Source organism: Agelaius phoeniceus, chromosome 2 (genome assembly GCF_051311805.1).
Source record: "Agelaius phoeniceus isolate bAgePho1 chromosome 2, bAgePho1.hap1, whole genome shotgun sequence".
In the NCBI taxonomy this organism is placed as follows: Eukaryota; Metazoa; Chordata; class Aves; order Passeriformes; family Icteridae; genus Agelaius; species Agelaius phoeniceus.
This window is the reverse complement of record NC_135266.1, coordinates 117,013,191-117,029,453: the sequence shown is the minus strand read 5'-3', so window position 1 is coordinate 117,029,453 and position 16,263 is coordinate 117,013,191. Positions and strand designations below refer to the sequence as shown.

General features: G+C 53.1%; 1 protein-coding gene across 2 annotated transcripts in view; it reads left to right on the top strand.

Moving 5' to 3' along the window:
* The first annotated feature begins 642 nt into the window (after positions 1-642).
* Positions 643-16,263, top strand: part of HUNK (hormonally up-regulated Neu-associated kinase) — a 41,213-nt gene continuing 25,592 nt past the window's right edge. The window contains exons 1-2 of one of the 2 annotated variants that reach the window (XM_054655084.2): positions 643-1,039; positions 14,168-14,460. In XM_054655084.2, the coding sequence (XP_054511059.2) occupies positions 803-1,039; positions 14,168-14,460 (530 nt within the window). In that variant the 5' untranslated portion in view covers positions 643-802. The remainder of the gene's footprint in view (positions 1,040-14,167; positions 14,461-16,263) is intronic. The other variant, XM_077174623.1, reaches the window with a different exon arrangement.

Here is a 16,263-nt window from a genome sequence, read left to right as displayed (position 1 = left end):
GGATGGGGGAGCCCTAGGTCGGCTGCTGCCAGGTACAGCTGCCCCCCAACAGGAGGTTTTGCTGACACAGCTCACATCTGTTGGGGTGTACGTGGTTCCTTTCACGTTTCCAAGTATTCCCAAACACAGGCACATAAGCAAAACTTAAAAATGTGGATTATGCTAAATAGGGGCTCCTCGCGGCTTCCTGGCTAACACAACTAAAGATGGCTTGGAGGTTAAAACCCTCGTGAGCCATTCAATGAATTAACACAGGGCACAGGGATGCGCTGGGATGCCGGGAGAGCAGCGGGGCTGTCCGGTTCATTCCCGGCACAGGGATGCGCTGGGATATGGGGGAGCAGCGCTGTCCGGTTCATTCCCGGCACAGGGATGCGCTGGGATATGGGGGAGCAGCGGGGCTGTCCGGTTCATTCCCGGCACAGGGATGCGCTGGGATATGGGGGAGCAGCGGGGCTGTCCGGTTCATTCCCGGCACAGGGATGCGCTGGGATGCCGGGGAGCAGCGGGGCTGTGCAAACCCCGGCTCTGCACCGCGGCCGCTACCGCCGCCTGCGAGCGGATTGAATTACGGCAAATTCGAACTGAGCTGGCCCTGCCTCCCTCCCTGCCTCCCTCCCTGCCTCCATCCCTCCCTCCCTCCATCCCTCCGCCCCCTGGCCGCTGCCGGAGCGGGGAGGAGGCTCGGGAGGGGCGGCAGCGCGGCCACCCTTGGCTCGCCCCGCCGCAGCAACTTCGCCGAGCGCCCCGGGGACACCGAGGCGGGCCGGGCCGAGCCGGGCCGGGCAGGGCAGGGCCGGGCATGCCGGCGGCGGCGGGCGATGGGCTCCTGGGCGAGGCGGCGGGCGCGGAGGCGCGGCGGGCGGCGGCGGACGGCGGGTCCCTGCTGGCAGCCTGGCTCGGAGCCGCCGCGCCCCGGGAGCGCCTCCGAGACTTCCAGCACACCAAGAGGGTCGGCAACTACCTGATCGGCAGGAAGCTGGGAGAGGGATCCTTCGCCAAGGTCCGCGAGGGGCTGCATGTGGTCACCGGAGAGAAGGTACCGCCGCCTCCGGGGGTGAAACGGGGCAAAGCGGGGGAGAACGGCGGGAGAACGGGGCTGGCCGGGGAGCGGGCTGTGCTCGGTCCCTGCCGGCCGGGAGGGTGAGACCCCGGGAGAATGGAGGGGCTCCTCCGGCTGGATGAAGGAGCCCCCGGGGAGGATCGTGGAGCTCCTCCGGCAGGATGGAAGAGCCCGCCCTGAGATGGAAAGAGTTCCCTGTGAGATGGAGGAGCCCCCCCCCTGAGATGGAAAGAGTTCCCTGTGAGATGGAGGAGCCCCCCTAAGATGGGGGAGCCCCCGGGGAGGATGGAGTAGCCCCCCGGAGGATGGAGGAGCCCCCGGCGAGGATCGTGGAGCTCCTCCGGCAGGATGGAGGAGCCCCCCGGCAGGATGGAAGAGTTCCCTGTGAGATGGAGCAGCCCCCGGGAGGATGGAGTAGCCCCCCGGGAGAAAGGAGTAGCTCCCCGGGAGGATGGAGGAGCTCCTCCGGCAGGATGGAGGAGCCCCCGAGAGGCTGGAGGAACCCCCCGGGAGGATGGAGGAGTTCCTCCGGCAGGATGGAGTAGCCCCTGAGAGGATAGAGCAGGCGCCGGGGAGGATGGAGTAGCCCCCGGAGAATGGAGGAGCCCTCGGGAAGGATCGTGGAGCTCCTCCGGCAGGATGGAGTCGCCTCCCGGGAAGATGGAGTAGCCCCCGGGAGGACGGAGCAGCCCCCGGGAGGACGGAGTAGCCCCCCAGGAGGATAAAGGAGCAGCCCCCTAGGAGGATAAAGGAGCCCCCGGTAGGACGGAGGATCCCCCCGGCTCCAGCCGTGCCCGCCTTCCCGCGGCTCCGCCGGGCTCCCGCGGGGCAGTCCTGCCTTCCTCCCGCACTACTTCGGCGGCCGTGACCTCTCTTTTGTCCCCCTTTCATTTAAACATCTTCCCCCGGGTTTGTTCGCTCGCTTTTCCTGGCGAGAAAAGCGGGGTTTTTGGTGACACTTTGTGTCGCTGCGGAGCCGTCCTGTCGCGACATGTGACATGCGGGCACGCACAGGTGCTTGTGGCGCACCTGGCCCTGGGAGGGGGCACAGTCTCGAGTTGTTGGCGGAGCACACGGCGGATGCGATGTGTTCGATGGTGGAGATGCAGCCCGGATGGTTCTTCCCCAGGGTGCTGTTTTTTGGCAAAGTCCGTGCAGGGGCTCTGCTTTTTTTGGTTTTTATCCAGAGCCCTTGGGCAGAGGCTCTTACCCATCGGTAGAACGGGTGACGGCGTTATCAGGGGCCGGGCAGGGCAGTGAGCGCAGCAAGGACGAGCCCCCGGAGCCCCCAGCGGAGAGTTGTGCTGCTCTTGTTGATGCACACAACTTCTGAGGGCTGGGAGGAGAGAGAGCCCGGGGGAGCTGGGAAGGGGCTGGAGCCCCAGGAGAGGCTGAGGGAGCTGGGCAGGGGCTCAGCCTGGAGAAAAGGAGGCTCAGGGGGGACCTTGTGGCTCTGCACAGCTCCTGACAGGAGGGGACAGCCAGGGAGGAACAGGGACAGGAGGAGAGGGAACAGCCTCAGGTTGGACATCAGCAGGAATTTCCTCGTGGAAAAGGGTTTTAAACAGTGTCAGGGGCTGCCCAGGGAGGTTTGGAGTCTCCATCCCTGGAGGTGCCCGAGGAAGGACTGGGGGTGACATTCAGCGCTCTGGGCTGGGCACAAGGAATGGGAACGGGGCACAGCCTGGACTGGGTGATCTCAGACGGCTTTTCCAGCCTCAGTGACTCTGGGATTCTGTGAGCTCTGGGATTCTGCCTCTCGTGCGACCCTCACAGAGGGCTCCCTGCCAGAGCAGGGTGCTGGGGCTGTGTTGGTGTCATTCCCTCCTTTTGGTGTCATTCCCTCCTTTTGGTGTCATTCCCTCCTGCTCCAGCAGCCCCGGGAAGGTGCCGCTGGGGGTGATGGCATTCCTGCACTCCCGGGCAGTGATTTCCTCATTCCGGTGAATTTGTCACGGAGAGAAATTTAATACGGGGCTCTGAGAGTCTCGTCGTGTGAAAAAATGATAAGGTTTGTGAATATTATCATGTAGGAATGCATAAAAAAATAAAATAAATAAATGTTGCTCTGCTCTGTTACCAAGCGTGTGCTTCTCCTTGGTAACAGAAACATCCAATGATCCTGCAGTCGATAAAAGGCACATGCACACACACGTCCTCCCCACCTCCACGTTTTGGGCTTGCTACATTTATCTCAGTCTGTTAAGAGGGGAAAAAAATAAAAAAGAGCCACCACACCCACCTCTGTCTCAGCTCCCAGGTCTGCTGCTTGATTCGGGGTTTTCTTCTCCCTCGGTGTCTCAAATCACACACACTGTGACAAAGTGACAAGCAGAAACTCCAGAGTCACCCTTCCTTCCTTCCTTCCTTCCTTCCTTCCTTCCTTCCTTCCTGTCCATCCCTGGGGCAGGCAGGGTGACCTCTGAGCTCTGTCTGTCCTGCTGAGCCCTGTCCCTCCCTGGGGCAGGCAGGGTGACATCCCGGCTCTGTCTGTCCTGATCCTGCACTCTGGCACTGGCTCAGGACCAGTCGCACGCTTCCAAACTGACTGACTCAATGTTCACCTTCCCAAGTCCAGCTAATTGTGGATAAACTCAAGTTAATGGGTGGGAGAGAAGAGTTGGTAATTATTTGCTTCAACCTCTGAGCGAGGTTCCTCCCTCTCAGCCCAGGGGTGGGTGCTTCCCATCCCACTGAGGATTTCACCCTGCTGGAGCCTCAGCTCTCCTGGGCACATTGTCTGGTGTGGCCCCTGCTCAGAGGAGCTGAGATGTGCCCAAATTGGCTCTGCCCACCATCTGCTCACCTGAGCTCCTTCCTCGCCTGGCAGGGGTGTGCGTGGTGGGACCATGGGCACAGGGATGGCCTTGGGCAGCTGCTCCTGGCAGGAGGCTCTGTGGGGACAGAGCTCTGCTCCTGGCTGTGCAGATCAGCCACTCCTCGAGCATTTCCACCAGAGCATCCTCCAGTGACCTGCAGCATCCCTGCTCTCCGCCAGGCTCTTCTGTTCCTGCTCCCATTCCCACCTTGCTCCTCCTCAGAGGGGAAGGTCACTCCTTAGGGGCTTGGTGCTGTCCCCACTTCCATGGCCTGGCGCAGATTTTTGTCTGTAAAACCACTGCTGAGCTGAGGGCATTGCCTAAATCCAGTAGGATTGCCCTAAAATAAGTGTAAAGCAGAGTCTTGCTTGTGCTGAGCCTAAATCCTGTAGGATTGCCCTAAAGCAGAGTCTTGGCCCTGCTGTCTGGAGCTGTTCTGGCAGAGCCTGAGCCCTTAGGGTCACTGAAATGTCACACTTCATTCGGGGGGGCCCCAACAGGTTTGGATTTGCAGCAGACTTTAGCAACTCTGGAGGAGTTAATGTCTCAGAAAATGGAGTGTTTGGGGATGAAATCCCTGGATTAATGAGCCCCCAGGCAGGCTGGGATCCCTGTCCCTGACTGAAGGCATTGTACAGGCTGGAGGCAGTGCCAGAAATCTGCCATTACCTCAGCCTGGCATTTCTGGGAGCTGCCAAGGTCCCCAGGAGGATGGGATGGCACATTCTGGGGGCCAGGCTCCTTCAGCAGGGCAGCTGGAGGTGGTGCCCTGGGGCTGACCTGTGTGGGATGGGGCTCAGCAGCTCCTGCCAGATGGGCAGGGTGAGCTGAGGTGAGGCTTTAAACCTTCCCTTGCCGGGTTTTTAGTGCTGGGCTCCAACCCACTCCTCTCACCGTGCTGCCACAATGTTATTTTTATTTTTATTTTTATTTTTATTTTTGTTTTTATTTTTATTTTTGTTTTTATTTTTATTGTGCACGTTGTTGTTTTCTGGGTTTGGAAAAGCCCTTGGTGCAGTTCAGAGCAGGAGGATGTTGGGCAGGTTATTCCTGCCGTGGCTTTGGGATGAAGCATCGCAGCTGTACCCTGACATTTTGGGGTAAAGGGTTTGATTTGTCAGCTCAGCTCAGGCAGTCTGTAGTGCTAATCCTGAGCAAACACAGCTCCTCTGTGGAGAGCAAGCCAGTTTGGCTTTCAGCTGTGAGTGAGCTGTGCCTGGGTGACTTTGGGAGCCTGTGCACAGCACATACCCTTGGATTGTTCCAAGTCATTCTCTGGGTGATGAGGATCAGCCAAAGCAGAGATCTCTCCTTTATAAAGACAGATATCTTTATAAAAAGTGGTGTATTTAATAAAAATTCACTTATTTTTATGCATTTAATAAAAACTCACTTATTGTTTTGCATTCTTAGGGAGCTGAGAGTGCGTGGCCATCACTGTGGTGGGGTGATGTGAGGCTCTGTTATCACACTCTGTGTTACCTGTCCTGTTATCAGCTGCAGACCCCAATAACTCTGTGCAGCACTGTGGAGTGACAGCACACTGACAATCCATTGTTCCTGCAAACAGACCTGATCCAAGATTGTATTGAACTGCTTCTCAGTGTAATCTTTGGCACTACCAAAAGAAAAAAAAAAAAAAAGTCACAGAGGCAAATTGACTCATTTGCTTTCTCATCCAGGGAAAACTTTGTTTATAATTTCCCTCAGTGCTATTGTTGAGCTGGAACAAGGTACGTTTTTAGTTACACTTAGTCAAGAGCCTTTCAGCAACAGTGGGAAGCAGTGGCTAAAAATACAATTTACCAGTTTTGCTATGGAGGCAAAGCAATTAATATTAAAAGTGGCCTTTTCACAGAAGAGTTCACGTTCAGAATGCATTTCTTTATCAAAGAGGCAGAGAAAAAACACAAAGAAAAGGCATGTTTGAACCTCCTCCCGCTTCATGAGGTGCAGGGGTGGGTCCCTGCAGAGACCTGGAAATGCCTCTTTGTGCCAGAGTTAATTTTGCCAGGAGTAAATGCACCCCTTTCCCTGCCTGTTTCACCACAGGTTGCAGGGAATGGAGGCTTGGTGGCTTTTGGGTACATCCCCATGCACAGCTCTAGGATCTTTACCCTTCCTGAGTTTTGGGGGCCTTGTGGTGTCCCTTTCAAACCACCCTGCCAACCACATCAGGGCCAGCAGGCTGCCTCAGTGCAGACAAAAGTTGATTTTCTAGGCTGTTTGCAGGTCTTTCAGCCCAGCCTTTTCCTTGTTCCTCCCTCCCAGGCATTGTGAGCTTGCTGGTAGAGCTGTGAGACCTTCACTGCTGTCAGGGCATCAGAGGGTAAAGCTGCAGGATTGTGGTTTGAAATTTGATCTGCTATTTATTTTCTTCCTCCTCCTCCAGTGATACTTGCATATCAGTTTCCTGGATGGGTTTGTTCTCTCACATTTAGTTAGTCATTTTATCTTTACCTGTTCCTCAACATATTTTCAGATTTTATCTCCATCCAAATTTTTTTTTTTAAAGCTTATTTTGAAAAGCCCTGACTGTGAATCTTTTTCCAGGATCTGCTCCCCTTCATTAACCAGCTGCCAACTGTTGCACCTGGCTGGATGTGCCACTCTTAATTACATGCACCGAGGAAACAAAACCAGGCTGTTTCTGCAGCCTGCATTTTTGACATTTTCTTCCTTCTAGGTGTTTGCTTTCACAGCTTTTCTTTTTTTGGTGTCACAATTTGTGCTGAAGCTGCTCCGTGCACACTTCTGTTAGCGTGCAGCCCTCCAGGAAACATTTTGGAGAGCAGAATTGTGCTTGTTGGGAGCAGGACCAGGCTGATGTGTCACTGTGCTGTTCCCTCCAAGGTGTTATGGAGCTTGCAGGAGCTGCAGCAGAAAGCAGAGTGAAGCTGATGTCTGAAATCTGGAAAACAACCAGGTGAAAATTGGGTATAAAGCCACACTCTTCCCTCTGTCCCTGTCCTGTGTGAGCAGGAATGAGCTGGGTTCATTCCTGCAGCTCAGTCTGACTTGCAGGAAGATTCTCTTCATGTTTCCCATTAGGCAGCTCGTGTTCTGCAGCCAGCTGAATGGGTGCACTGAATGTGGCAGTTCCTTATCCTCTTGAGATAATCTGCTCTCAGGTTTGCATTCAGCACTTCTGAGGATGCCTCCTGTCAGCAATGTGCTGCCTTTTTTTTGTTATCCTGGCAGGATGGGGTGGTTTGGGTTGAGCTGACCCCGGGTGATGCTCACATCTGGATCCCCGTGTCTGCTCCTGCAAGGTTTGTGGTTTTCTCCTCTGACCTGCTGCAGCTCCTTGCATCCAGGAGCTGGGAAAGGGGAGGCTATGGATGAGCAGCACAAGGATGTAACCCTTGTTTCTGGATATTTCAAATGCCACGAGGATCTGCAGGAGTTCCTTCACCAGTATAATGCACTATGAAAAGAGTGAGCAGTAGAAGAAATAATGAACGAGCTTGCATTCCTTTCAGTGCTGACAGTGATGAATTAAAAAAAGCAAACTGAAACCTAGAAAAGGTTTCAGGTGAATTGGGGCATGGCAGAGCTGCTGTTCACCTGGCACTGTGGGGTACAGGTGCTGTGCTTTGGACATGCAGAACCAAGGAGAAATGTGTTTTATGGAGGTTTCCTTTCAGAGTGGCTGGGCAGGGGCACTGACACACTGGGCATCTCCTGCTGGTCCCTGAGCTCTCTGATCTGGGCTCTGGCAGGGCTGGCAGAGAGCAAGATCAAACCTCACCCTCATGGAAAGGAGCCACCACTTTCCCCCAGGGAAACCACCTGGGAAAGATGAACGAAATCTGAGCAAAATCTCCTTTTCTGTCAGTGTTTGCTCTGGGCTCAGCACCTTTGGTGCTACACCCGTGGTGCTTCTCGTTTGCCATGTGAGATCAGAGGCACAGTGAGGAAAACCACTGCAACAAAGAGAACTAAAAAAAGCCAAGTTATATAAAATAAAGTTCCTTTGCTCTCTGTCTGTTGTGGAAGATTGTCATGGAAACATTTTCTTTCGGAGAATAAATTCGTTTTCTGTGAATAATGTCCACAGAGCTGAGGGAGAGAGTGTATTATTTATCTAGAAAATCTTTACTGGAGACACTTTTTTCCTGGCTCCTGGCAGTTGTAAATGTTTTATCTGTTGTGTTTTAAATCACTACAAAGGAGGGTTTTACCTGGGCCTCAAGAGCAGTGGCTCACAGGGATGGGCTGGTTGGGCTTTTCTCTTCCCTAAAGCCAAAGAGCTGAACTGGCACTAAATCAGGGCCTTCTTTAACTCCAGTTCTAAAATGTGAAACAGGGGCTGTTTAATGGGAAACACACCTCACAAGAAGATGGGAGATGGGAAGATGCTGGCTGCTGGAGTCAGGAGGGTGATTTATGGCTCATTTTCCCTGAGGAAAGTTTTCCCTGATAGCTGCTCCCACCTGGGGTTTAGAGCTTTCCTCCAGGGTTTTGCCATGTCAGGAGTGGGGGGTCAAAAAGCCCTTTTCTGAGAAACCAGGGAGATTTTGGACAGCAGTGCTCAATTTCAGCAAGGCAGAGCCATCTGTGGCAGGCACTCAGAGACAAGACTGCTCCTTGCAGGAAATGTCCCCGGCCTGGGGGCTGCTTTTGACAGGGATCTGCAAGGATTTCTCTGGGAACCTCTGAGTGCATCCTCGTGGATGCCTGTGCCTGGCTTTCTGCCACCAGCACTTCCATCAGCCTCTGCATAATCTCTCCTGACTTGTGCAGATATCCTGAGAGGCCAGGGAGGTAAAAATGTGCAGCTCTCCCTCACATTAACTGGCTGCCCCATTGCTCAGCTGACCCAGGGAGCACTGAGAGGTTGCTGGGAGTGATTTCTTCCTGCCAAAGGCCAGGCAGATCCCCTCTGTGACCCCCCTCAAGGTAAACCATAAATCAGGTTCCTTCCCATGGATGGGGGCTCTGCTGTGCTCCTGCTCCCCAGGCAGCGTCTGGCATCTGTGCCTGCTGCAAATGCTGCTGCTTTGGGCATGTAGAACCAAGGAGAAATGTGCTTTGGGCATGAAGAACCAAGGAGAAATGTGCTTTGGGCATGCAGAACCAAGGAGAAATGTGCTTTGGACATGTAGAACCAAGGAGAAATGTGTTTTGGACATGTAGAACCAAGGAGAAATGTGTTTTATGGAGGTTTCTTTTCAGAGTGGCTGGGCAGGGGCATGGTGTCAGCCCGCTTGCCTCCAAACCACCTCCTGCTGGTCCCTGAGGTGTGAAAGCCTGGCTGTTCCAGGTGCCAGGGGTGCTGAGAGGTCAGGATGTGTCTGTCTGTCTGTCCCTGTTTGAACAATGAGATGGGAGGGAAAGGGCAGCTGGCTCTATGGAAACAGCAGAGCAGAGCTCCAGGGAAGGATAATCACAGTTGCCTGTGGAGCATGGCACAAAGCTCCCCATAAATATGATGTAACAGACATGTTGAAGAGGAATAGCCTGAGTTAGCCCAACTTACCTCTTGGGGTGTTAATTTTCATTTTATTCCAGAGCTTTCTCTTATCAGAAATCTTTCCCCCATGCAGGTGCTTGCAGGAAACCATGGAGTCAGTGCTCAGCATTCTCTTAATGAAATGTTTTATCATGTCAGTTAATACAACAAACAGTTCTTGGACCTCACACTGTTCAGAAGCTCTTCTCAGAACTCTTTCCAAAACTTCAGCATAATTTTTTAATTACTGGATAGAGCAATCTAAGAATAGTCCCCAGTGCCTTGGACAGGTGTAATTAATACCTTTTCTTACTCACCAAATACATCCTGCTTATGCTTTTGGGGATTATGTTTAAGTTGGCTGTGCCACCAAGAGGCTTTAGGTTCATTTGCTTATCTAAAGTCCTCCTGAGTCCCTCTCTAGCCCTTTCTGTCGTGTTTGGGCTGTAGGGAATTGGTGGGATGCTGTTTTTACCCCCTGGCAATGAGATCCTTTCCCTCCAGGCTAGCAGGAGCCCCAAGTACACGAGTGAATGTGCTCCAAGTACATGAGTGAATGTACTCTGAGCTGCTCTCGTGTCTGGAGGAGTTTCTGTCTCTTCAGGGGCTGATTTCCAGCTTTCCTGGCTGCCTCTGGCCCGAGGCAGAGCCAGTGGCCTCCTGCCTGCTCAGACATTTATCCTGGGGTTGTGCATGGCTACACCCCAAACTCTTGGCTTTGTCGGGAAAAAAGGAAACATCTCCCAATGAGAGACTCCTCCCCACCTTTTCTGATTGCTGATTTTACTGCAATTAGAGCAAATGCTGGAGCACCCTTCTCTGTAGTGCTTTATTTCCCAAGATCCTGAAACTTGCTGTATAAAAACCCACATTCCTTTACTGAGCTGTAAAATTTGCCAATCTGTAACAGTTAGAGAGAAGAATAAACTCTACCCAGAGAATGAAATTGGCATTTTCTAGTCCTTGGAGTTGGTTGTGATGAACAACTTGTTCTGTGCCTGGCTGGGTGATTGCCCAAAATGAGATGTCCTTGCAGGGGTTGGTTTTGGGACTGTGCTGGCAATTGTGCAGGATTCAGACTTGGGGCTGTTTAATGTGATTTGAATTGGCCACCCAAAACCACCAGCTGCTTTTGAAAAGGGAGCTCAGATTTTTGTGGTGAGAACAGTGGTAAGTACAAAGCAAGCTGCGAGTGAAGCCAGACAGCTATGGCTGGGAACAAGGGAGGAAAGAAACTGAATTTATTGCTGCCTTGGGCACAGCAAAAAGAAAGAAAAGCTGGAGATGGACTTGCAGTACTGATGGCTGCAGAATATCTCCATGGTCTGGCTCTTTGTCTCATTCTCCTGGCTGAGGTCAAAGTGGACAGTAAAGGTTTGGGATTTGGGGGCAGGAGTCCAAGTTCTCAAAAAAAAAAAAAAAAAAAAAAAAGGAAAAAAAAAAAAGAGGAAAAAGGCAAGGGGTTGTTCCTCCAACAGTGAAACAGTCCCTCTGATAGTTGAAGTTGCTTCTCCTGTGCTCTGTTGGTCTCCTGGCCAAATCCCACAGCTCTTGCTGGATTCTTTTTCCTCTCAATTCAGCTGAGCTCCCTTTGGCAGCAGCCAGCAGGAGCTGCCTCCTTCTTGGGCTGAGAACTCACAGAAGGAAACAGCCCAAGAGGCTGGGGAAGTGGGGAAAGCTCTTCAAGAGCCCTCAAAATGTCACACCCTGATTTTGCAAGGCCATCCCCTGCTCTCTGCAGGGTTGAACATGTCAGAACATTATTTGCCAATAATGGTCAGCGCAGTGGAGGTGCTGCTGCAGTTGTTTTTGCAGGCATTGCTCAGCAGCTCATGATTTTGGCTCCTTGAGGACTGAGGGGAGCAGCTCTGCTGCAGAGCATCCAGGCCATGAGCTGAACTGGCCCTGGGCAGGCAAATCCCTGCAGGAGCTCAGCTTCCTCAGCTGGGCTTCTCCCAAGGGTCCCTGGCAGAGGGATGGGGATGGCTTGGATTCCTGAGCACCTGGAGGTTCCTCCTGCCCCAGCAGCAGCTCTGGGGAGCTTCCCAACAGGAGCTGCTGCCTCCTCTGGGAGGCCACAGGGACGGGGGGAGCCCCAGGGTGAGTGTGACCCCTTCCCTGCCTCGTGGCCATCCCACATCTGCTGACAAAGGGCGTGCAACAAGTGTCACCTCTGGTGGCAGCAGCAGCTCTGGCTCCCAGATTCCTCCAGGCAGCGTTTGGTCCCTGGAGCTGCTTCTTCTCAGGTTTATTTTGGCCCTGGGGGCCTTGCTGTGAGTGTTCCTGTGCAGTTTGGTGGCACCAGCCCCCGGCTGTCTCTGGCTGAGGCTGTGGAGCCCTCCCCGAGCAGGGGCTGGCGGTGTCCCCATGCCTGTCCCCGTGCTGCTCTCTGCCTGGGGACACGTGTCCCCCTCCAGAGCCCTGCACCTCCTGGCCCTTCCTTCACCTGCTCTCCCGTGTGCTGCAGCCCAGCCTGGAGGGGTTTTGGAGAGCAGCAGCAGCAGTTGCTCATAGGATGTGTCACAGCAGAACCTTCAGGAAAAGTAATCCATTCCAACAGTGTGATTCTAGGACTCAGGAACCAAAAATATGGGCTATTACTCATCTTTGTATCTCATAACACAGAATAACCCAAAGCATTTATCTATTTACACAGCACAGCTTTAGCCAGAAAGCAGAATGTCAAGAGCCACTGTTGCTACATATTGAGAGTAATTACTTGCTTTATCGTTTATTTTTTTATTTCTGTGCCAGTGTTGGCCAGGAACTCGAGTCAGGAGACTTGAGCTGGGCATGATGCAGGGACCAAGAGCCCCTCCTTGAAGCTTGGGAGAGCAGGGCTGAGTAACTGGCATGTCTTGAGTGGGCTGTGAAAGCTCCAGTGTGTTTGTTTGATGATTACCCAACATCCACAGGATTTTCTCCACCAAATGCTTTCCCCCTTCTGCATGAATGAAATCTCCAGGTGCGTGCACACACATCCACCCTGCACAGGAGGCTCTGTGTGTTAGGTGTGGCTGGGCACATTTGACCCTTGCTCTGCCTCTGGATGAACTCAGAGTCAGGGATATTTGGCTAAGTCAGCCCAGGGGTAACTCTGTGCAGAGTTTGATCCCTAGAACAGGGTATTTCTGGAGCACATCTGCTGCTCCCACCTTGGTCAGCTGTGCAGGGGCATCTCTTGGACCTGAGGGAAGGGGGAAAGGTGGCTCAGAGCTGGGGTGAATCCCAATAGTGCCTTGCTCGTGTGCTGGCGTTGCTGGGGTGCCTGCCAAGGTGCCTGTCAAAATTAGGGGAAGAGTTTGTCCTTAAGGCACAGAAAGCTCATTCTTGGTGGTGGTGGAGGAGCCCTCCAGGATTCCCATGGCTGGCTCTGTGTTGTGTGTTCAGGGGGTTGCTGCACCTCCACAGCTGAGCTCAGGTGGGCAGCACGTGTGGACATTTATGATGTGATTTTTGTATAAATGTGATTTTTGTATAACATGATTTTTGTACAATGTGCTTTTTGTACAATGTGCTTTTTTGTCTCAGTGAATTAGAGGTGCCCTACCAACATCAATAATAGATGGCTGCTCCATACTGCTGCCACTGCCATGCTTTGTACCTTGCAGCTGGGATAAAGGCCAGCTTTTAATTTATTTTTTATTTAACTTTTGCAGAGGCTGTGTTGTTCTGCCAGCGTACAGTGTGGTGTCTCCTGTTTGTGTGACCTGTGAATCCGTTTGTCCTCACCAGAGTAACTCCTGTGGTTTGCTGTCTAAACACCCCTCTGTGCTCAGTTCCATCTCATCAGCTGAAAGAATGCACTAATTTCAGTCTGTTTCCTTGGTGAATCCCCTGGGCCTTTCAGAAGGGGTGGAACCCAGCTCTGATTTACCTGCTGTTTTATCTGATGGCTAAAGGATGTCTCTTTGGTGTCAGTAGTCAGGAATGCCAGGTGTTTGTGGTCCTGAGCTCACCCAGGCAGCTCTGGAGTGTGGTGCTCACCTCACCTCACCTCTTTATCAGAAGGATTTTGCCATGGCAGGAACACACTCAGCCAACAGCACATTTAGCACTGTTGGCTCCTGGCTCTCAGCCCACACTAGGAAACCCAAATTCCTGCAGTTTTACCCTTCCATCCCAAGGCATTCATGTCACAGGAACCCTGAACATTTCCAGGGATGGAGCAGCCACATCTCTGAGCATCCTGTGCCATGGCCTCAGCACCCTCACAGCCAGGAATTCCTTCCCAATATCCCACATAACCCTGCCCTCTGGCAGTTTGAAGCCATTTCCCTTGCCCTGCTCCTCCAAGCCCCTCTCCAGCTCCCAGGAGAGAGAAAAGGAAGAAAAAAAAGAAATGTGCCAGGAGAGTGGTACCTCAATGGTTTTGCTTTCCATAGGATGTTTTGATGCAAATCACGCAAAGCCAACGCTTGACTGTAGTTTAAGGAAATTGTAATGAAAGGATATCATCTCCAGTCGTGTACTGGAAGCCAGGAAAAGCCAAAAACCAGCCCTTAAAAGTTGTAAACACCAGCCTGGAGGCTTTCTGAGCAAGCAGCTGCCATAAATGCCCAGCCTGAGGCGTGTCAAGTGTTTGTGGGTGGTTAGTGGGATTGTCCCTTCTCCTGTGTTCCTGATTTCCTTGCAGTGGTTTTGGAGAGTCGTTGTACAAGGAAATAAAGGGTGGAAGAGCAGCTGTTCTTCCTCTGACCCATGCAGCTGTGCCTGAGGTGCTGCAGAGCTGAGAGGGGACATCCTTGCGACCTCTGGTCGTTTGTGCAGCCTTGGAGCAGCAAACCACGGCTGTGCCAGCTAACAACCCCCGTCCTGCTCCCTCTTCAGGTGGCAGTGAAGGTGATTGACAAGAAGAGGGCCAAGAAGGACACCTATGTCACCAAGAACCTGCGGCGCGAGGGGCAGATCCAGCAGATGATCCGCCACCCCAACATCGCCCAGCTGCTGGACATCCTGGAGACTGAGAACAGCTACTACCTGGTCATGGAGCTGTGCCCTGGCGGCAACCTCATGCACAAGATCTACGAGAAGAAGAGGCTGGAGGAGCACGAGGCGCGCAAGTACATCCGGCAGCTGATCCTGGCCGTGGAGCACCTGCACAGGGCTGGCGTGGTGCACAGGTGAGCTGGGAGAGCCCCTCGAGGGGGGCTCAGCTCCCCTCAGGGTGTTTGTGTGTGCTGGGAGATCTCCCTGTGCTCCTGAGGGCTCTGTGGGTGCTGCTGCTGGTGGTGGTGTTTGGGTGCTCTTCCCTTGGGCTGCACCAGCAGCTCCTTGGCCAGGAGCTGGACTCCGTGGCCCTCATGGATCCCTTCCAGCCCAGCACTGTCACCCTGATTTTTAAAGATTTTCTAAGCCTTGTGATGTTTACATTCTTGTAGTGGACTTTCTCACACACTTTGTGTAAATACCTCACTGTTTTGCATTCTTTTATGGAGGAGGAGAAAGTTGATGGGCTGTGGGTCTGTCCAGTGTCATTGGAGAGGCGGCACTGTCACCCTCCAATCCACTGTCACTCTTGGAAATCTATAACTATTAGAGCTAAATATAAAATATATATAAATATATAAAAATTTAAAAAATAAAAATATAAAAACCTTTTACCTTAGAAAGAACAGCATTGTGTTGTTTCATGTCCTGTAGTGACACAAATATCCTATAGGACATTCTGTCACTAAAGAGAAGGGCCCTTTCACTCCCCAGAGCTCTGCCCCAAGAGGAGAGCAGGAGGAAATAATGAATTATTTCAGTATTTCTTGGAGAAGGTGGTCGTCCAAGCCCCTTGTGCCACTGGTGGAAGTGCAGCAGGGTGGGGGCTGAGCTTTGGGTTTGCCCAAAGCCTGGCAGTGCTTAAAGTTAAATAAAAAATCCCCAGCAGTCCCTGGCTCCTGCTGCCCTGCTCTTTGCACTTTTCCATCACCTCAGCAGGGCCTCTCAGGGTGGAGAGAGCCAGAGCACTGTGCAGCATCACCTCCTTTCCTTAGCACCTTCATCCACAGAATCACAGGACGTGCTGGGTTGGAAGGACCCCCAGGGATCATCCTGGCCCTGCTCAGGACACCCCAAAAATCCCACCCCGTGCCTGGCAGAGTTTTCCAATGTTCTGGGCTGAGCTGGGTGATGCCACACGATCCAGTTTGCCCAGAGTGCCACAGGATTCTCCATTTGGTGCCTGCTGTTTGACATGTTGGCTTTGGTAACTTCCAGCCTATTAATTCTGAGCCTTTTCCAGCCACTCCTTGAGCTCTGTGCACGAGCAGGACGTGCATCTCCTGGCAGGGGGAGGCTGTGCAGTTCACCTGGGCCCCAGGGGGAATGGGAGAAGCTCAGCAGGGAGGAAGATGATGCATAAAGGGTGGCTGGGAGGGTGCAGGTGGAGATGTCACCTGTGGCTGCCTGTCCCTTTCTCCTCTCTGCTGCCATGGAGACAGCAGGGTGGTGGGCAGGCTGGACCTCTGGAGCCAGCACCTCTCCTCTCCCGTTCCTGGGTGTATTTATAGGGAGCTGTGCTAAGAAGGAGGCTCTGCTTGCTAAATTTGGCCCAGCTGGTGTTAAGTCTGGCCTCCCACACAGTTCCCATCTGATGCTGAGCAAGTTGTGTGGGCCCCCATCCGTCCTCCTGGCTCCTGTGGGCAGGCTGCAGGAGCCAGACATCTGAAAATGCTGCTCAGGAGCTGCCTCTGGTAGCTGCCCACAGCCAGGCCCTCCAGCTGTGCCCAGCTGTGTGCTGAGCTGCCCACCCACCCCTGTGCAGTGTGGGTGCAGCTCCACATGCTCTGAAATCTGCTTTTTCCCTTGCCTTGGGGCTCTGTGTGCTCCCTGGGGTCCATCAGGGATATCTGCCTCTGGTCCCACCTCCAGCTGTGTTCCAGGTGCCACTGTCACAGGAATATTTGAGCAGGCACCAGGCTCTCTGTCAGCCTCAA